Source organism: Leptonychotes weddellii, chromosome 9 (assembly GCF_054177405.1).
Source record: "Leptonychotes weddellii isolate Sample4059 chromosome 9, ASM5417740v2, whole genome shotgun sequence".
Taxonomy (NCBI): Eukaryota; Metazoa; Chordata; class Mammalia; order Carnivora; family Phocidae; genus Leptonychotes; species Leptonychotes weddellii.
The window spans coordinates 10683037-10704670 of NC_138377.1; the positions used below are offsets into that span (position 1 = coordinate 10683037).

Here is a 21634-nt window from a genome sequence, read left to right on the forward strand (position 1 = left end):
GACTTAACCTTCCTTTTTTCTCATGTTAGGTATTTACATAGGCCTCAGCTTTTCTGGATTTTGGGATTACAATGATACCATGTGGTATAACCTGACAGATACAATCTATTCCCAAGTTGGAGAAGGTAATTCCTCTAACTGTGCCTTCTTCAGTATCCCGTGTATATCAGCACTTGATCAGTATTGATGAAATGTCTTTGCTTTGCTGGGGATCTCACCTTTTCCTTACTTTTTAACCCCTGGTATGATTTCTTCCCTTAGAACACACAGAGCTTTCAGTGGTGGATATGGTTTTAACAAATCACTTTTTAGTTATCCTCACCTCTCTGGGTCTCTTTGTAAGTGGAGATCTCCGTTATCCGTCATCCTCTGTCTTAACGGTACGTGAATTGCTGTTAAATATCTTCTGTAACATAAAGTGGAGATTCTTGATACTTGAGCTGTGTGTGGTATATCTTAGAATTTAAATGCTTTTTCCACTTAAAAAATGGAAGTGACTTTTTCCCTTGCCTTTTAGTGTTGAATATATCCTTTGAAATGGTGCTAGTTTTATTGCTATACAAATTTATAGTAAGTTTTAAATATGTACATGTAAAAGATTATTTTATAGTTACATATGTTCCCAAAATACCTTGTGGTAACTTATAAAGCTAAATATAGTATTACAAATTAACATAAATTAAAAAGTTAGTTTTGGGATTGAGAGAAGGGGAATATACATTTTGGTGAGGATATATAATATGCATACCACAAAGTTCTTTTTTTTTTTTTAAAGATTTTATTTATTTATTCATGAGAGACAGAGAGAGAGAGAGGCAGAGGGAGAAGCAGACTCCCAAGGAGCAGGGAGCCTGATGTGGGACTCGATCCCTGGACCCTGGGATCATGACCTGAGCCGAAGGCAGACGCTTAACCATCTGAGCCACCCAGGCGCCCTCTTTTTTTTTTTTTTTAAGATTTATTTATTTATTTTAGAAAGAGAAGGGGAAGGGGTAGAGGGAGAGGGAGAGAGAGAGAGAGAATCTCAAACAGACTCCCCGCTGAGCACAGAGCCTGACAAGGGCTTGATCCCACAACCCTAAGATCATGACCTGAGCTGAAACCAAGAGTCGGACGCTCAGCTGACTGAGCCACCCAGGTGCCTTTCATTACATGATTTTTTAAAAAATCTTAGATCCTTTCTGAAATTAAGTTCAAGTACAAATAAATTAATAAAATAGTGAAACAAAGCAAAGACCAAAGATAAAATCCCCAGAATATTATATAAACTATGTTAGAGGCTGGTTTTAGTGTGTGATGCTCCAAACTGCTAGGATACAAAAAGCCTCATTTCCTTTAGTATAATTCAAATTGCTATGTTTTGTTATGACTTCTGATATGCAAGCCAAAATTAAAGTGTTTTTTTTTTTCTCTTGTAGTTTACAAGGGCAGACTTTTGTGGTTTCGAAAGGGTAAGAAGCTTTAAATTCCCAAGGGTTGGTTAGAAGATAGGTGTTTCCTCGATGACCTAAGAGATGAGGTGCAAGACAAGAATCCACAACATAGATCATTCCTGTTACTATGATCTGATTTACAGTTTGAACTTAAACATGTTTCCAGCAAACATTAAGCAATGATCTCCCCTTCTGTTTCAAAGGAAGAAGTGCCTTTCCTTGTTCAGAGGCCGCCCCCACCCCTTCTTTGTATGTTCTGTCCGGATTGTTGTGGTTGTTGAGGTGTATTCTGCACGATGGCATCCAGCTGGAAAGAGAGTGGAGGCTGAAATTTGGCTAACACTTCTCTCCCCAGTCCACCTACTCCCATGTGGGTCTGTGCCTACGGAGAAAGGATAGCCATAGCTCTGCTTCTGGCCTTTGGGGGAGGGGGGAGGATTGTTCCATCAGTTTGTTTTCTTTCCTCTCTATTAAAAGTCAAGTTTTGTGATTCAACTAGGTCATTCCCATCAACACATAAGCATGCTTCAATTCGTAAACCACAACAAAAGTATGATTTTTCCTAGCCTTTTGCCATGTCCCTTCCCCCGTCCATCCTCATACAGTCCCGTTGGCACACACCCAGGTGGGCACACAAATGCTCACTCACACCGTCTAGAAAGAAGGAGCACTTATGTCTTAGGACGCAAATGGGATCAACTTCTTGCCATACTAATTGGAGGAAATGTGAAGCAGAGAACCAGGGAGGCCAGACAGTCAAAATTGATGGACATTAGAAAGAACAGGGGGAAGCACCTGTCAAAATAGAACCCCAAACCTAGCTCAACTCTATCATTCAAGAATGAGGGTGAAGAAAAGAAATTTGCACAGATAAGACATTAGGAGAGCTTACCACCCAGAGATCCCCATGAAGGAGCGGGATGCCAGAAACAGTGACAGAGCAGGCACCTGGTCCGTGATCTCCACTCTGGGATCTGTGTCTAGCATGGAGCCTGGCACAAGTTAGGTACTTACTAAATATTTGTTCAAAGAATGGAGTTGGTATAAAAAGCAACAGTTAAAAATTTTGTGTTTCGTACTTGAGTGGAACCCAAACTCCAGATAATACAAGGAGGAATGGAGATAATTTTCAGTGAATCACCAACCCATTTTAAGATCCTTGTTTGGTAGGAGAATCAATATGCAGAATAATTTTGGAATTTGACAGAAAAATGTATAGTTCCACACAAATGATAAAGTTTAAAGCATAATTACCGTAAAAGAAAAAGAAATGTAACCTAAAGCTTCCAACCCACCAGAGGAAGGAAAAGAGGATTAAAGAATAATCCATCGGTTCCTACAAAAAGCAAGAAAGGAAAACAGGTGCAAAGATAAAAGAATGGAAAACCAACTATAAAGTAAGATGTCAGAAAGCAATCCAAATATATAGGCTAAAACTAAATCACACAAAAAGTGATAAGATAAAGGACAAAGGAGACTATAACCTGAGCTTTGTTCCTTACCCCTCAGCTCCCACTAACTTCCATTTCCTGTCCACCTGTCTGTTAAGGGTGTTGGGGATGCCAGACAGGTGGACTCCACTCGAAGCCCAAGCTACTGAGGAAACCTGGCACGTCTTTCCTCTCATGGGTCATGTGAGAACAAGGCATTTGGCCACATAGACATGTAGGTGGAGGACTAGAAGGTGGGGGCTCCTGGAGAGAGGTTGGCTTGCAGAGCTCTGGGAACCCCACAGGGAAAGTTTCTGTCAACCTTGAGAGAGGGGCTGGTCTCCTGGAGAGAAGCCCAGTGGGGAGGCTCTATTCTCCCTGCATCTGAGGTGAACAAGTTGAAGGAGACCAAAGCAAGGAAACCTCTTTCTGGTTCTGAGGTGAGGTGGGAATGGCAGCCCAAAGGTGGAGAGACCTCTTGGCCTTCTGTCACTCCGATATCACTACATTCTGAGGTGTTCCTCAAACCAGACCTGAGCACTCCCTTGAAAATACATCTAAGCCAGCCCAGCATCCTGAGGGCATAAGATCATTAGAATCAGAACATACACTGGAGTTGCTGATGGAGAAGACAACAACTGAACAAGAACAGCAGAACCTAATCAATCAACTTCTTTTTTTTTTTTTAAAGCTTTTATTTATTTATTTGAGAGAGAGAATGAGAGACAGAGAGCATGAGAGGGAGGAGGGTCAGAGGGAGAAGCAGACTCCCTGCCGAGCAGGGAGCTCGATGCGGGACTCGATCCCGGGACTCCAGGATCATGACCTGGGCCAAAGGCAGTCGCTCAACCAACTGAGCCACCCAGGTGCCCCATCAATCAACTTCTTTAACAATGATCCAGTGAACACCTCTTATGTGGTTCCTGTTATTGGGCACTGAGATATTAGCAAGAAAAAAAGACCACTAATATTTATTAGCTTAGGGTTTCAAGTGCCACATAAAAATACTTTCTGGGACTAAATACCACAAATAGCGATGAAAAATGGAATAAATTGAAGGATAGAATAACCACTGTTTAAATGCAAATAAATGGCAGAGAAGATGAAGAGGAAGAAACTTCTCAGACTATCTAGGAAAGATGAGTAAAAATCACTGGGGCAAAGATAAGTGTTTGAGGATAATCCAGGTCTAGAGGTGAGAGAATTTTTGGAAGGAATAAAAAAGGAACAGATAGACGATAATAACACAAATAATGGAAAAAGATTACACTGAAATTAAGAAAGATCCAAGACTATCTATTGAAAAGGCCCACTAAATCCTGAAAAAATTGATAAAGATGTATGCATAGGCATATCCTAATAATATTTCTGAATTTGAAGGAGAAGGGGAAAATATTACAAGTTTCCAAACAGAAAAAACAAAGGCAAATATATATCACTGGTATTAGATTTCACTTATACAACAGAAGCTGGAAAATGGTAAAACCCACATCTACAGACTATCAAGACAAAGGGACCAAAGTCCAAAAATCCTATTACGAGCCAAGAGATTATTCATCTTTAAGACTGAGAAAGAATTCAGAGAATACATCACCCAGTTGTCCCAGCTAAGGAAAATACTCAAGACAGAACTTACAAAATAAACCTTGAGCACAGATATTGGGGAGATAAAGAGATGAGCCAACAGTGATGAGCAATGGTTTCTCTCATTTTATCTAATATCTACGTTTTTTGTCTATATAGATCAAAGTGGAGTGCTAGATGAAGATCTTGAAACAGAGAGAACATGTTGTAAGGGAAATTAGAATTTTCAACATCTAAAGATTATTATTTTCAAATAGTAATACATTCCCCATAGTTAAAAACCAAAAAGGTTGTATAAAGATCTACATTGAGAAGTCTCACTTGCTCCTGTGTATATATTCACCCTGCTTCTCCCCGTCCCCTCCATCTTTTATCTTCTCAGTGATTTTTAAATGTAAATTTAAATAATTACGAATATAAAATGTCCTCTCTTACACTAATATTCTAAATATATACATACCTGTTGTTTTCACTTAGCAACATATTGGGGAGAAAATTCCATATTAGTACATAAAGAATGGCCTTTTTCCCCCTTCTTTCTTTATAGCTGTAAGTATTCCATTTTGTGGACTTCCTAGAGTTGACTTAACCTGTTCCATATTGATGGATAGTTGGGTAGTTTTGTAATCTTTTGCTATTACAAACAATGTTGCCATTAATAATTTTGTACGTGGCAGGTTTGTAGTCCAAGTATATGGGTATAATACAATTCTAGAACTTGGACTGGCAGATCAATTAATAAATACTTAGACAATGAATAAATATGCAAATTACCCTTCATAGAGGTTTTTACTATTTGCAAGGATATTGTAATAAATCTTCTTGAACTAAAATATATCAGCAAAACTCAGGGGTTTTTGGTAGTGATGAGAGGGGGGAAAAACAAGTATTCCAAAATAGCAAAGTAGTGTGGCAGGGCAGGAAAGGGAACAAGCTAACTTTTTCTTAAAAGCATAGGGATTTATCTTTAGATAAGAACTTCTTTATAATGATTGAAGGAAAGATGGTAGGAATGGAATATATATGGCTATTTGGGCAGGAAGTTGAAGGAGTTAATACTTGATGATTTATTCATTCACTTATTCATTCAACAAATATTAGCTGAACACTTGCTATACGCCATGCCTGTTTCAACAAGGGGAATTCTATCTGTGGAACGAGATAGATGAAGTCCTCTAGTCTCCTGTGGCCTACAACTCTATTGAAGGAGGTAGACTTCAAACAACTTCATAAACAAATGTATAATGTGTCTGCAGATTGTAATTTGGGCTTGTTGACATGAGAGCAGGGAAGAGAAATAGGGAGCGAAGAAGAGATAATACAGTATTTTAAACAGGGTGATTCTAGCAGGCCTTCCGAGGAGGTGAAGTTTAAACAGAAACTCAAATGACCTCAAGGAATGGTTTTAACAAAGCATGTTCAGAAAGAGGTAATAAGAAGTGCGAAGGCCCCAAATTGGGAACTTGTCATGAGGCGAAGTCTGTTAGTCCCCCCAATCTGTTCCATGGACATAGCAGGGACTTGAGGTCAGTTCTTTAAGGATACAATTCAGACTCTTGTGAGACGTACAGAAGCCTTCCCAGTCAGAGCCTTCCTTACCTTCTTCAGCCTTGTCCCATCTGCTCTTACCACAAGCTATCCTCACCAGCCATAGTAAACACTCACCTTCCATGAGATGAACCAACACTTCCGGTACCTTGACTCCATTGTATAAGATGTTTTATCTTCTCAGCAGGCTCTCCCTCCTTCTCCTTTTGATTTCACTTGGAGAATTTCTCCTCATTCCTCAGGAATCCCTCCCCTGACCACGAGGGTGCCCTTCCTGTGCAATCTCCAAAGCTTTCAACACTACTTCCTCTCATTCACCACCCTCCTCTGTCTGAGTGGCCCACTGACCAGCCTCCTGAGAAGTGTCATGTCAAGGACTGTCTTATCTGCCATCGTATGTGAGTAAGGTACCACGCCGCCTTGCAGATTGGGGGTCTCAGTAAATATTTGCGGAATCAGTGCATGAGTAAATGGAGACTGAGAGCCACATCTTGCGCTGGCTTATTAGCCATGTCACAGTGAACTCTGAACCAGCTCTATCACCCTCTGGACCTCAGCTGCTTCATTTTAAAATGGGCATAACAATACTTACCTGTCGGGTGAAGTGATTAAGTCATATCACATAAGAACAACCTCCACACGGTCCGTGATACAAACTTAGAAAAATAGTTGGATTCTCGCCCCTACACAGTTAGTCAGAACCTTCTGAAGGCAAATGACAGAAACCAAACTAAAAGTGATTTTAGCAAAGGAGAAGCTATTGGCTCATATAAGTAGGGAATTCAAGGTGGTGCTGGATCCAGCTTCCAGACAGACTGGATTTAGTGCCTAATAGATGTCTGTAGGACGCTGTCTTTTCCACGTTTGGGTCTGTTTTACTCTAAATTAGCTTCATTCTCAGTTGGTTTTCTCCAATTGTTAGTAGGAATAGGCAGTAGGTTTTGATGTCATCAGTTTAGTAGTAGAGAATGAGCTATTCTTTCCCTGGAGCTCTGGGAGGTCTGGGCCGACTCATTAACCTGACTTGGATCGTGTTCTCATTCCTGACCAATCTCTGCATCCTGAGCTCATCCTTGGAATGAGGCCAACCTGGTCAGCTTAAATTATTCCCAAGGATATTCAGTGGACTTTTACCAGTTTGCTTCCAGGTAGGAAAAAAACAAGGACTCTAAAAAGAAAGAAAAGGAGTAAGTCAAGGCCCAATAAAAATTCTGGATCAATTGCCTGGATATTATAATGATAATTACAGTATCCTGCAAACCTAAAGATTTACATAAGAACTCTAAAGGTTCATGTGACGTAACAGCTTAGCCTGAAGATACTGAACCATTCAAATAAATTGTTGTCCATTCCATTTTGAAGTGCTTTTTTTGTTTGGAAGTTTTATCGAGATATAATTCACATAGCACAAAATTCACCCATTTAAAGTATGCAGTTCAATGGCCTCTGGTACAATCACAGAGTTGTATAACCATCACCACAATCTATTTTAGGACATCTATTTAAAAGACTTTTAATGCACAGATTATAAAGACTTTATTGCTGGTCTATAAAAACTCAAGGTCTTCCTTTTGTCTCAACAATACTTTGAACACAGGACTCTTGCTATAACAAAACCATCTTCAAACTCTCACACATAATTCATATCCAACATATACAATCTATAAACATGTGACCCATCATGACTGTGGTAACTGCCTGACAGCTTCTGGTAGCTCCAGAATGACAGTCTTATATGACCAACCCCAGCATCTGTCACTAACAGAGGCCAATTCACGTGAAGTTTTTTTCCTTTTTATTCCTTTCATGTGTGTTGTTCAAAATGCATATCCTTGTCCCTTGCCCTCACTCTACAACCTTTTCTTTTGTTGGCATACAATTTTTCTCCCTTTATTTGCCTCCCATTCCTAAACTATCATACTTTAGAATTTTTTTTATTAAGTTTTTCAATTTTATACCTTAAGTCTACCTATTCCCTAAATGATGTTTTTATTTCTTCATTTATTTGTGTAGGTTGACTATGTCAAAGGAAAATTGTGGTATAATGAAAAATGTTTTGCTAACAGAGAACACTTTGAAGGTAAATTGAGAAGAGATATAAACAGGCTTTTTTCAACATAGATGGCATATAAAGATTAAATAAAATGACATAAAATAAAAATACAATAAAGTAGAAAGGTGGGCTTGCTTTATATAAGTCACTGGCCTAAAACTGAGGGGAAAAATTAAGTCTGAGACAATAGGCATGCTCTGTTATAAGTGCAAAAAAAATTATATTTGCATATACTTAATGATACATTTAGAAATATAGATACTGCTTGTAATTTCTGTACCTTTATGTTTTATAGTTGATTATGTTACTATCACCTTTGAGAGAAACAGGACTCTAAGTGAGGTATGGTATTAAATATTTTATTTTTTAAAGATTTTATTTATTTGAGAGAGAGTGAGAGAGAGAGCGCACAATTGGGGGGAGGGGCAGAGGGAGAGGGAGAAGCAGACTCCCCTGATGAGCAGGGAGCCCGATACAGGACTCGATCCCAGGACCCTGAGATCATGACCTGAGCCGAAGTCAGACGTTTAACCAACTGAGCCACCCAGGTGCCCTTGGTATTAAATATTTTAAAAGTTAAGAAATTTTACTTCTTGGATTGTTTCATGAATTGTTATTCACCTAAAAGATGGCAATTCTACAGGCTGAAAAACTTCATCCCTCTTTGCACCCAGTTGTGCCTATACTTGGGTTTAGTGGCAGTTACCTAGTGATGTTAAACCCGGACCTACACAGTAGTTCTAGAAAAACAACCCATGCCAGAAAGAGATGCTTTGCAGCGTTTTCTGGACTCCCATCCCCAGAAGAGAAGCATAGACATCAAAGAGTTATCACTATTATTTGTCGTCTGTCAGGACAACACAGTGGTTTGCTAGTTTGTTTGCTTAAGATAACTGATTAGAACTTACATTTTAAAAAATGGCATTAACTTTCCCTTCTCTTTTTGTAGTCAAGCTCTTGTTTTTATACCAAAGAACCATTTCATGAATGGTTACCTTGCTTACCTCATATTTTAAAAGGAATGAAATCTTTTCCTTCAACTGTGATAACATTTCTTGTTGACCAAGAGCATAGTGCCGGAATCTACCTCTTCTCCAGCCAAGTAGGCCATAAGGTGATTGCTCTTGATGATACAGCAATGAAAATTTATCTTAGCAAACATTTATTTCCAAAGTCTTTTTTATCTGTGGCAGTAGAAGTTGATAAAATTAGTTACAGCAAAATTATTTATGGTTAATAATATAGTTTAAGGCACTCTAGAGATTTCTTGCCTCTGCTGGTCATTCAGTTTGATGAAAGTGGAAAACCGGATGCTCTTTGCATAGTGACTTTTCTTTCCGTATTCTCCAGGAGTATATAAGCTGAGCTTGGTTTATATAAAGGTTCCATTAGATAGTTTAAAGGAACAAAAAATGGAACTAGCCTTAGACTTATAATTTTAGGGGAGAAAAAAATAATTGTTCTCTACCCTCCTTTGTTCAGTGATTGGGAATTAAACTGCAAATTAAACTGATAAAAGATCAACAGGAGAAGAGAAAACGATTTATGCATGCAGTGTACATACACGTAGGTGAAAATCAGTGAGGAGAAACTCTAAAAGGTGGTTAGAATTTGGGGGCTATATATCATCTTAGTAGTTTAAGGGGACAGTTGAGAAAGGCACTTAAGGAAAAACAAGCAAAAAGATAATGGGTTAACAAGGGAGCAAATAGGAGATAAGAAAGTTTGTGGTAATGTTTGTTTATACAGGTATGAGTGGTTTTCCCATCTCCTCAGGGCCATAAAACTCCCCAGGAGGAGGGATTTGGGGTAGGATTTATTTGCATTCTCCCTTCTGGGATTAGATCTGTTCTGAAGAAGAATTAATGGTAGCCTTATTTCTCAGAAGTTCCTGCTTTTAGTCAGAAAAGGGAAGGCTTTTTTTCTGCATCTGTTGAATCTTAAATGTCTGCAGCTAACAATAATCTCTATACCACAGTGGCATATCTTGAGGTACATATTCTGACCCCCTACAACACCGCGATCCAATAGAACTAGAATGTAGCCCAGGCAACCACACTTAAAAAGGTAGTTTGCCATCACAGTTGTAAGCATGGGCATTGGAATCTGTCTTTGGAGTTCAGCAATGGTTCTATAATAAAATTTTCCCATGCCATTTATTATAGAAGCTTGGACAAATTATTTAATCTTCTGAACTTCATGTTCAACATTTACAAAATGGACACATAAGGCAGGGGGAGGCAGAACAAAGACATATTGATGGTTGTTAATCCTTCCAGTTCTATGCTATGTTAATGGATGTGTCCCTATCTTAATCAAAACCCAAGTAACAGACGGGCGCCTGGGTGGCTCAGTTGGTTAAGTGACTGCCTTTGGCTCAGGTCATGATCCTGGAGTCCCGGGATCGAGTCCCGCATCGGGCTCCCTGCTCAGCCGGGAGTCTGCTTCTCCGTCTGACCCTCCTCCCTCTCGTGCTCTCTGTCTCTCATTCTCTCTCGCAAATAAACAAAACCCAAGTAACAGGAAACACAAGAAATTGTAACATAGTCTAGTAATATTAATGGTAATATTCTTCTGATTTGTTCATGGTTTGCTTATCTATTTCTAGAAAAGCACCACTGCCTCTGTGAGCATCCTAAAAAATAACAAACCAGGATTAAAACCAAAATTTCCACTTTTCGTATTTCCTTCATCATTCTCATCTCCTGTTGGAATGGTATTCCATCCACGAAGCCATTTTCTCTATGCTTATGGTAATCAGGTGCGTACACATGAAATTTCATGCTCTAGTGTAGGTGTGAATCATTCACTTATTCTATGGTGAGTGGTTGTACATCAGGTAAAGAACAGAGTCACTCTGATGATCAGGGAGGTCAAAGGCCCAGTGAAGAGAGAATGAGAGGAGAGGAATTAGTAACAGCAAATAAAAACACATCTTCTGCAAAGTTTTCGTGAAAAGTAGAGCAGTGAAATGCAGCAATGGTAGCAGGAGGAAGGGAGGTCAAGAGAAGATTAAGAGACAGAAGGAATTAGGCTGTGCTGATGGGAATTATTCAGTAGAGAGAGAAAAACTGATGGTGCAGGTGAGAGAGACAGAGAGAGGAAGAATTGCTGGAGTGACATTTCTAAATAGGTGAGAGGAGATGCAATCTATGAACTAGAAGACAGGTTGGTCTTAGGAGCTCCTATAGTAAAAGGAAGAAGGGGGAGTTTTTGGGTTCTAAAGCTGATAATTGGGTAGACGTAAGGGAAGGGTGTGGGAATTTATCTTTTATTTTCTCAACAAAAATCAAAATTATTATTTGAGAGTGAGGATGGAGGAGTGTTAGGCATTTGAAAAAAGAGAACAGAGTGAAATAATTGCCCGGGGGTGGGGGGTGGGAGAGTGGATTGACTGAGGGAAGTCAGTATGATTGCTTATGCTTTGTGCTTATGAATTCCAAGTGCGGCCAATTCAGCATTATTGAATATTCTTCTCCGTGTTCAGTTGCGGGAACCCATACACAGTGGAAAAGACAGAGAGTTGTATTTAACCACAGTTGGAGTTTTACCAAGGCATGATTAAGAAGTAAAAGAGTATCCAGAAGGGAGTGCAATAAGACAAAGAAAAAAATTAAGAAATCAAAGGCATGAATATTAAAAAGTCATTAACAAACTATTTACTTGCAGAAAATATGATTGCCCATATAGAAAATTTAAAAGATACATACAAATTATTAAAAGCAGAAAAGTTAAACAATGTGGAAGGGCAAGTCAATTTCATCTCTGCAACAAATTTAAAAGCATAATTTTTATGACATTATTTACAATAGCAAAAACAAAACAAAGCAAAATGACATACAAAAAAACTGTAAAGTGGGGCACTTGGCTGGCTCAGTCAGTGGAGTATGTGACTCTTGATCTCAGGGTTGTGAGTTCAAGCCTCATGTTGTGTGTAGAGATTACTTAAAAATAGTACCTTTTAAAAAAAAACTATACATAAGAATAAATCTAAGATTCCTAAGATCTATATGTAGAAAATTATAAACTTTATTGAAGGACATTTAAAACTTTATAAAGAAATGGATATAAACATACTTGTGGATAGGAAACTTGTCTTATAATTTCTTCCTCAAATTAATCTATATCTAATACAACTTTAATCAAAATCTCAAGGCTTGCTGTAGGGTTTAAGTTAATTCTAAAGTATATATGGTATATGTCAATTCTACCTCAGTTTTTAAAAAATGTAAATAAAGTAAAAAAAGAATATATATGGAAAAACAAAAGACCAAGAATAACCAAGACACTTATAAAGAAGAATAAGGATGAGGGATCTGCATTACCAGATATTCACACTTTTTAAAAAGTTGTAGTAATTATAATAATGTGGTTTTGACTCAGGAACAGATTGACCAACGGAATGAAACAGAAAGCCCACGAATAGCCCCATCATATCTAGAATGTTGATAGAAGTCAAAAATTGTTTGACTCTTCTGAGGGAAAAATAAGAGATTGCTCAAAATGGGATGGGAAATATTGGTTACATATGGAAAATGTTGAAATACATACCCATACTGCAACATACATCAAGTCCAACTCCTAATGGATTAATAATTTAAATATAAAAACTTCCAAAGGAAAATATAAGTGAATATCTTTCTCAAATCAAGGTAGGGAAAGCATTTTAAAACAAGACTTTAAAAAAACAGTAACCATAAAAAAAAAAATAGCATCACTTTCATTAAAAAGAATTCTGGATCTGCAAGATGGCAGATTAAGAAGGTTTAGGCATTTGTTCTCCCACACACATTGAGTCAGCAACAATATACAGATCAGAGTACCTTTGCAAGAACTCTAGAGACCAGTTGATTAGCTACAGCACCCCAACCAATGCAAAACCAAAAAGGGATTCTAATAAAAGGGGCAGGAAAATTTGCCCATCTGTGCCCCACCCCCAGCCACCCTAGTGTAGCACAACCAGGAGGAATCCTCCTGCTCAAGGGATCCTCCTTTGGGATAGGAACAAGAGTGGACCTTGCATGCAACACTCTGGCTTGTCTGAGGGCTACTCAAGGGACTGGTTTCTATCTTGCCTAACCCAGAGCACTGAGAGGACTTGTTTGGAAACTGCCGAAACAAGGGGAGTAATGTTGGCAAGATGGTAGAGCAGGAACGTTCAGACCCTCCCTTTCCTCCAGAGACACCAATTTAACAAAATGCCGAGCAGAATACCTTTGCAAGAACTCTGGAATCCATTTGAGAAACTACAGCATCCAGACCAACCTAAAGCCAAAGAGATTCCAACAAAAGGGGTAGGAAAACTTGCAGCATTTTCCATACCCATCCACACCTCTCCTCCTATATGACTTAATGCAGCACAACTTGGAGGAAATCTCCCCCACCAGGGATCCTCCCTCAGGAGAGAAACACAATATTAACTGAGCGTCCAACATTCTGGCTGGGCGGGGGAATCTGTTTCATCTGACTCAGAGCACTGATGGAACGGGCAGCCTTGTTGAGAATCTGTTGAAAACAGGATCACTGTAGCACTTCAGAGCTGCAGTTCTACACCCACATGCCAGGGGCAGCAAGAGCTTATGGGTGTCTGAAAGGAGAGGGATAAACTGCTTAGGCAATTTGAGACAACTAAAAACACAGCACAAGCCAGAGAAAACACATCCTTATAAGAGATTTCAGAAGTCCTAGAACCTCTAGCTGGTCTGATTGGTAAGGGTCTGCATGAAGCCAGTCCATAAACACTGGGAGAAGTGGTTGTATAATCAAATGCCCACATCTCAAAATAATAGCATGACAAGGCATGCCAAAGAAACAAGGAAACATGGCCCAGGCAAAGGAACAGAATAAATCCCTAGAGAATGACCCTAAAGAAATGTAGACCTACTAGCTGCCTGACAAAAAGATGCTCAATGAGCTAGAAGAGAACACAGATAGAAAACTAATAGAAATCTAGAAAATAATGAACGAATGGAGAATATAAAAAGGAGAAACTATGAAAAGGTCAAGCAGAAGTTCTGGAGCTGAAACATGGAATAACTGAACTGAAATACTCACTAGAGGAGTTGAACAGCAGATGTGATCAAGCAGAAGAATCAGCAAACTTTGGGGAGAGGCTGTTTGAAATCACCAAATCAGAGAACAAAAAGCAAAAAGAATGAAGAAAAGTGAAGAGAGCCTCAGGGATTTATAGGGACTATCAAACAGACATATCAATGCAATATGGGAGTTACAGAAGTAGAAGAGAGAGAAAAAGGGGCAGGGAGTGCTTATTTAAAGAAATAATGGCTGGAATTTCCCAAATTGAGGAAAGAAATGGGCACACAGATTAAGAAGCTTAAAGAGCTCCAATCACAATAAATCAAAAAGACTAACACTGAGACACATAATCAAAATGTCAAAAGTCAAAGACAAAGAGAGAATCTTGAAAGAAAGGAGAGAAAAGTGACTCACTCCATACAAGAGAACTTCCATAAGATTATGTTCTGGGTGGACAAAAAAAAAACCTGAAGAGAGTCCTTCAAGGTGAAAATAAAGGATATCAGACAGCAACATGAAGTCCCATGAAAATAAAAAGTTTTCCAATAATGTAAATACATGGACAAATCTAGCATTTTGTATTAATGTAATTGTGGTGCATAAATTCACTTTTAATTCTTGTATAGAATTTAAATGAGAAGGTAACTTTTAAAAACCAAAATCTATGCTAATGACTATATAATATAAAAAGATGTAATTTGTGCCATCAGGAACACAAAGTGGGGAGGTAGAGCTGTGTAAGAGGAGATTTTGCATGCAATGAAGTTAAGTTGTTATCAGATTTAAAAGAATGTTATAACTTTAAAATATTTTATGTAATTGCAATGATTACCATGAAGAAAATATATTTAGGATATATGCACAAGAAAATAAGGGAATCAAAGAATGTCACTACAAATGATCAATGAAATGTTAAGGAAAGCAGTAAGAGAGGAAAGGAGGAGGGACAGAAATCTACAAGACACAAAACAACCAACCAACCAACCAACCAACAAACAAAAACAATAAACAAAATGACAATAGTAAATCCTTCCATATCAGTAATTACTTTAGATGCATATAGATTAAATTCCCCAATCAAAAGACAAAAATGAGCTGAATGCATAAAAACAAAAAACAACAACAAAAAAACCCAGGATGCAACCATATGCTGTCTACAAGAAATTCACTTCAGATCTAAGCACACACATAAGCTGAAAGTGAAAAGATTGAAAAAAAAATTCCATGCACATGGTAACCAAAAGAGAACAGGGCTGGCTATATTAATATCATACAGAATAAACTGTAAGTCACAAAGTGTTATAAGAGACAAGGTCATTATATAATAATAAAAGGTCAATTCACCAAGAAGATATAACAATTAAAATTATCCATGCACCAAGCATCAGAGTTAATATATGAAGCAAACTTTAAAAGAACTGAAGAGAGAAGCAGCAACATAACAGTTGGGGCCTTCAATACCCCACTTTCAATAATGGATAGAAAAACCAGACAGAAGATAAATAAGGACATAGAAGACGTGAATCACATTGTAGACCAATTAGACCTAATAGACATAATCAGATGACTCCACTCAACAACAGCAGAATATAAATGCTTCTCAAATACACACAGAGCATTCTTCAGGACAGAACATAAGTGAGGCCACAAAACAAGTCTCAACGCATTTAAAGTGACTAAAATTATGCAAAATGTCTTTTCTAATCGCAATGGAATGAAACTAGAAATCAATAGCAGAAAGAAAACTGGAAAATTCACAAGTATATGGAAATTAATCAATACATTTTTAAACAACCAATGAGTCAAAGAAGTAGTCAGAAGGGAAACTCGGGCACGTGTTGTGATGATCACTGGGTGTTATATGCAACTAATGAATCATTGAACACTACATCTAAAACTATTGATGTACTATACAGTGGCTGACAACATAATAAAAAAAAAGAAGGGAAACTAAAACATACCTTAAGAAAAATAAAATGAAAACAAAACACACCAAATTTATGGGATGCAGCAATAGCAATACTAATAGGGAGGTTTATAACTATAAATACACAGGTTAATAAGGAAGAAAAATCTCAAATCAACAACCTAACTTTACAATTTAGGGAACTATAGAAAGAAGAAATCAAACCAAAATTAGCACATGGAAGGAAATAATAAAGACTAGAGCAGAAATAAATGCAATAGAGAATACAAAAATAATAGAAAAAAATCATTAAAACTAAGAGCTGGTTCTTTGAAAGTTCAACAAAATTGATAAACTCTTAGCTATAGTCACTAAGAAAAAAAGAGAAGAGTCAACTAAAATAAAAAATTAAAGATGAGACATTACAACTGATACCACAGAAATAAGGATTATGAGATTATGAAAAATTATATGCTAGCACACTGGATAACCTAGAAGAAATGGATAATTTCCTAGAAACACATACTACCAATAGTAAATCATGAGGAAATAGAAAATCTGAACAGACCAAAAACTAGTTACAAGATTGAATAAGGGATTAATATGCAGTATATAGAGAGAACTTCTACAACTCAGCAATAAAAAAACTAAGCAATCTGATTAATAAATTGGCAAAGGACTTGAATAGAAATTTGAGTAATCAAATACCTCCCAACAAAGGAAATCCCAGGACCAGATGGCTTTATTGATTGAATTGTTCTAAATATTTAAAGAATTAACACCAATCCTTCTAAAACTCTTACCGAAAAATTGAAGAAGGAACATTTTCAGGGTCACTCTCTGAGGCCAGTGTTACCCTAATACCAAAGCCAGATAAGTACACTCTAAGAAAAGAAAACTAGAAATCAATATCCCCAAGGAACATTCATGCAAATGTCTTCAACAAAATACTAGCAAACTGAATTAAAGAGTGCATTAAAAGGATTATATATACCATGAACAAATAGGATTTAATTCTGGAATGCAAGGATGGTTCAACATATGAAAATTAATAAATGTAATACACCACATTAACAGAAGGAAGATGGAAACCTACACAATCATCTCAACATGAGATGTTGACAAGGATATGGGTCAATCAGATCTCTTATCCATTGCTGATGGGAGAGTGAATTACTGCAAACTATTTTAGAAAGCAATTTGGCATTATTATCTTGTAAATTACAATGGTTGCATATGCTATGACTCACCAATTTCACTTTTTCGGCAAGGGAAACACATATATGAGGAAAAATCGTAAAATTTTCATCATGACACTGTTAGTAATAGCATTAAAAAACTGAAAATAATCCAGATGACCATGAATAGGAGAATGAATAAATAAATTGCAGTTCATTCACATAATGAACTATTATACAGCAATATAAAAGCAAATGAACTGAGCTATATGCAACAAGTATGAATATAAGTAAATAATGTTGAGAGGAGGAAAAGTAAGTTTTAGAAGACAATATATGGATGATATCTTTTTATAAAGAGCAAAAAGTAAATTTAAGCAATATATTACTTAAACATGCATACATATATATTGCTAAAACTAAAAAAAAAATTGTGAAAACACAAATTTCATTTCAGAATATGGGACATCTCTGAGGGAAGATGCAGGCTGATAGGATTGGAGAGAAAGAAGAAAATGCAAAGTACTAGCAACATACTAATTCTTGGGTTAGAATGTCAGTTTACACATGTTCATTATGAAATAATATAAGAAAAGTAAAAGTGAGCTGTACATGGATCAATAATTTAAAATTGAAAAAATGCAATGAGATGCCATTGTTTTCATTCAGGTAATCAGTAAAAATTAAAAGTAAATTTTTGATAATATCAAGTATTTGTGAGGTTTGGGAATACACTGCTAATGGGAATATAAAGTGGTTCGGGGAAATTGAAAAGCATTGTAGCATTTCTATTAAAATTATACAAATATGCATAGCTTCTAACTCAGCAACTCAATTTTTCAGTATCTGCTCTAGAGATATACTTCAACATTAGTACAGAGAGAGAGGTCAATGAATATTGCTTGTGGTATTGTCTGTAACAGTGAACATTTTGATACAACGTTTAAGTGTCCATTAGTAGGAAAATAGAGTATCTCCAGTATGGTATATCCATAATATTGGATACTATGCAGCAAAATAGAAGAATGTGAAGAGCTACACGAGCTAATATAAAATGATCTGAGATATTTTTGTTGAGTGGCAAATGTAACTTATAGAACAATAGGTACAGTATGATGACATTTTGAATGTATTGTTCAAAGTACCTTCCCTCACCCACCCACCCACCCACCCACCACCATGCTCACTAGTAACATTTGCAGGAGCCAAAGCCAGAGTAAAATTGGAGGTTCCTGTATCTTGTGTCTAAGAGTATGGATTGTGCTATGTCAGCAATGAGCGCTAGTTTCTGAGTGATAGAAGTCTCCATGTGTTGTTCAGTACATTTTCTCTGTAATATGTGTGCCCTAAACATGCAATCCAGCACAAGGTTAAAGATAGCCTAAAGTGCTAGGATGGCAACCAGATATAGAAAGACATAGTTATAGAAAATATATATACATATATATAAATGTAGAATTTAAAATATAAAACAGTGGTTACCTCTGGGACAGAGGAGACCACAATTATATAACATAAGGTTAAAAAAAAAGGAAAATTATTTGGATGGTGGTCAAAGAGACTTCAGCTGCATTTACAATGTTTTAAATTTAAGAAAACCCTATTTTCAGGTATAACTTGTCATTAAAATTAATTTTTAAAAAGAACTTTAAAAACCTGAAATCTTCATCTGAATAAGACTTAGACCATTAAAAGAGGTACCAAGCAAGCAGGATTCATCCAATACAGGATCCGATTTATCTTCAAGCAACTCTTAATTGAAAGTTGAGGGAATAGAGAAACTTACGTGGTGGAGGATATGTGAAGATTTACTAAGGTCCCAGGACACCCACTCTTGCAAGTGTCAATGGGCTCATTGTTCACATACATATTTTCCAGATGCCTGGAACATAAAGTCTTATGTCAGTATGAGGTAAGCTCTCTCCTTCATATCCAAGTACACCCAGCACTTCATCCTTTTATGACCAAGGGGACCTCACTTGGGAGATGATTGGATAACTTCATTCTTTTACACATTCACCATGCACACTGTGTTGACCTGAGACTCTGCCACATACACTGTCATCCAAACTCTAGGAAGGAACTAGAGAGTGTTGACCAAGTGGGTAAGGAGTCTGTATGTGCGTGTGTGCATGTGATGGATGTGGGAGTATGAGAAAGACCATGCTGTCCGACTTTTCTTATGTAGGAAGATCAGGCTGACAGGTTAATGCCGACAGAGGGCAGCCTCTTGAGAGGTTTTATCTTTTTATTCCCTTAGGTATGGCTTTCAATCGACGGCGGCAACACCTTTGAATTATTGGCTGATTTTCATGATGATATCATAAAGAATACTTACCATAGTTTTTATACTTCAGATATTACTTTTGTTTCCCAAAGTGGAAATGTTTACTTGACAAAGGCAGGTGAGAAATTCACTTTTATTGGTGTAAGAACTACATGTGAGCCAGGGATTAGAACATAGATGAAAAAAATCTGCCATATTAATCAACTAATCTTAAAGTCTCAAACCTATTAGAGGTGACAGGTTTTTAAAAATTATTTTCATTGTGGTAAGATACGCATAACATAAAGCTGACCATCCTACTCATTTTTAAGTATACAGTTTGGTGGTATTAAATACATTCAAAATTTCTGCAGTCATCAGCACCATCCATCTCCGGAACTCTTTCTATCTTGTAAAACTGAAACTCTATATCCCATAAAAAATAAATCCTCATGGGGCTCCTGGGTGGTACAGCCAGTTGGGTGACTGACTCTTGGTTTAGGCTCAGGTCATGATCTCAGGGTTGTGAGATCGAGCCCCCTGTCAGGCTCCATGCTCAGCACAGAGTCTGCTTAAGAGTCTCTTCTCCCTTTACCCCTCCACCCACCCCCGCACATGCTCTCACTTGCGCGTGCACACGCTCTCTCAAATAAATAAATAAATCTTTAAAAAATAAAATAATAAATCCTCATTTTCTGCCTTTCCACAGCCCCGGGAACCACCATTCTATTTTCTGTCTCTACGATTTTGACTACTCTAGGTACCTCATATAAGTGGAATCATATAGTATTTGTCTTTTTGTGACTGGGTTATTTCACTTAGCAGAATGTTCTCAAGGTATATCCATATTGTAGCATGTATCAGAATTTCCTTCATTTGTAAGGCTGAATAATATCCCATTGTATATACATGACATTTTGCTTATCTATTCATCCAACAAGGGACATTTGTGTCACTTCCATGTTTTAGCTATTTTGAATGGCACTGCTATGAACATAGGTGTACAAATATCCCTTTGAAACCCTGAGCTTTCAACTCTTTTGGGTATATACCCAGAAGTGGAATTGCTGCATGGTAATTCTGTTTTTAATTTTTTGGACCTTACAATTCTCTTTTCCACAGTAGCTGTACCATTTTACACTCCCACTGCCAGTATAAGAGAGTTTTAATTTCTCTGCATCCTTGCCAACACTTGTTATTTTCAGTTTTGTTTTTGTTTTTCTTTTGATAGTGGTCATCCTAATGGATATGAAGTAGTGTCTCTTAGTTTTGATTTGCATTTTCCTAATGATTGAGCATCTTTTCTTGTGTTTATTGGCCATTTGTATATCTTCTTAGCAGAAATTTCTATTCGGGTCCTTTGCCAATTTATTAATCAGATTGCTTGTTTTTTTAATTGCTGAGTTAAAGAAGTTCTCTGTATATTCTGGATACTAATCCTTTATCAAACATTTGCAAATATTTTTTCCCCTTCTGTGGGTTGCCTTAAATCTCCTTGGTTAAGTTAATTCCTGTGTATTTTTTTGGATGATATTATAAATGGAATTGTTTTCCTAATTTCCTTTTCTGATTATTCATTGTTAGTGTAAGACTAACAATGTGTTTGTGTGTTGATTTTATATTATGCTACTTTGCTGAATTCATTTATTCTAATAATTTTTTTTTTTTGTAGAATCATTAGGGTTTCTACATATAGGATCATAGCACTCTGAAGAGAGATAATTTTATTTCTTCCTTTGTGATTTGGATGCCTTTTATTTTTTTCTTGCCTAATTGCTCTGGCTAAAACTTCCAATACTATATTGAGTAGAAGTGGTAAAAAGCAGGCATCCTTGCCTCATTCCTGATCTTAGAGGAAAAGTTTTCAGTCTTTTACCATTGAGTATAATGTTCACTGTGGATTTCTCATATATGGCTTTTATTATGTTGAGGTAATCTCCTTTTATTCCTAGTCTGTTAAGTATTTTTGTCATGAAAATATCAGAACACAGATCCCCAATATTTGGAGGACAGGGTCCTTCTTGCGCACCCTGGCTCCTGTAAACTGCCCCAGGAATGTGTGCACAGCCCTGCCGGGTGCCTTTGGTGGAAGATGGGTAGCTACTGCTAAGGGCTGAGATTAACCACAATTTACCATCCAAGTCTTCCTCTGGAAGTTGCAAGCCTTCACTAGACTCCAGAATTCTAAAATAATTATATC

General features: G+C 37.2%; 1 protein-coding gene across 1 annotated transcript in view; it reads left to right on the top strand.

Annotated features, from left to right (window-relative positions):
• CATSPERB (catsper channel auxiliary subunit beta) overlaps window positions 1-21634 on the top strand; it is a 78728-nt gene that overhangs the window by 25422 nt on the left and 31672 nt on the right. The window contains exons 7-15 of the mRNA XM_081829737.1: window positions 30-125; window positions 262-380; window positions 1419-1451; window positions 8009-8075; window positions 8344-8390; window positions 8998-9162; window positions 10657-10809; window positions 19429-19609; window positions 20666-20687. Coding sequence (XP_081685863.1) covers window positions 30-125; window positions 262-380; window positions 1419-1451; window positions 8009-8075; window positions 8344-8390; window positions 8998-9162; window positions 10657-10809; window positions 19429-19609; window positions 20666-20687 — 883 coding nt within the window. The remainder of the gene's footprint in view (window positions 1-29; window positions 126-261; window positions 381-1418; window positions 1452-8008; window positions 8076-8343; window positions 8391-8997; window positions 9163-10656; window positions 10810-19428; window positions 19610-20665; window positions 20688-21634) is intronic.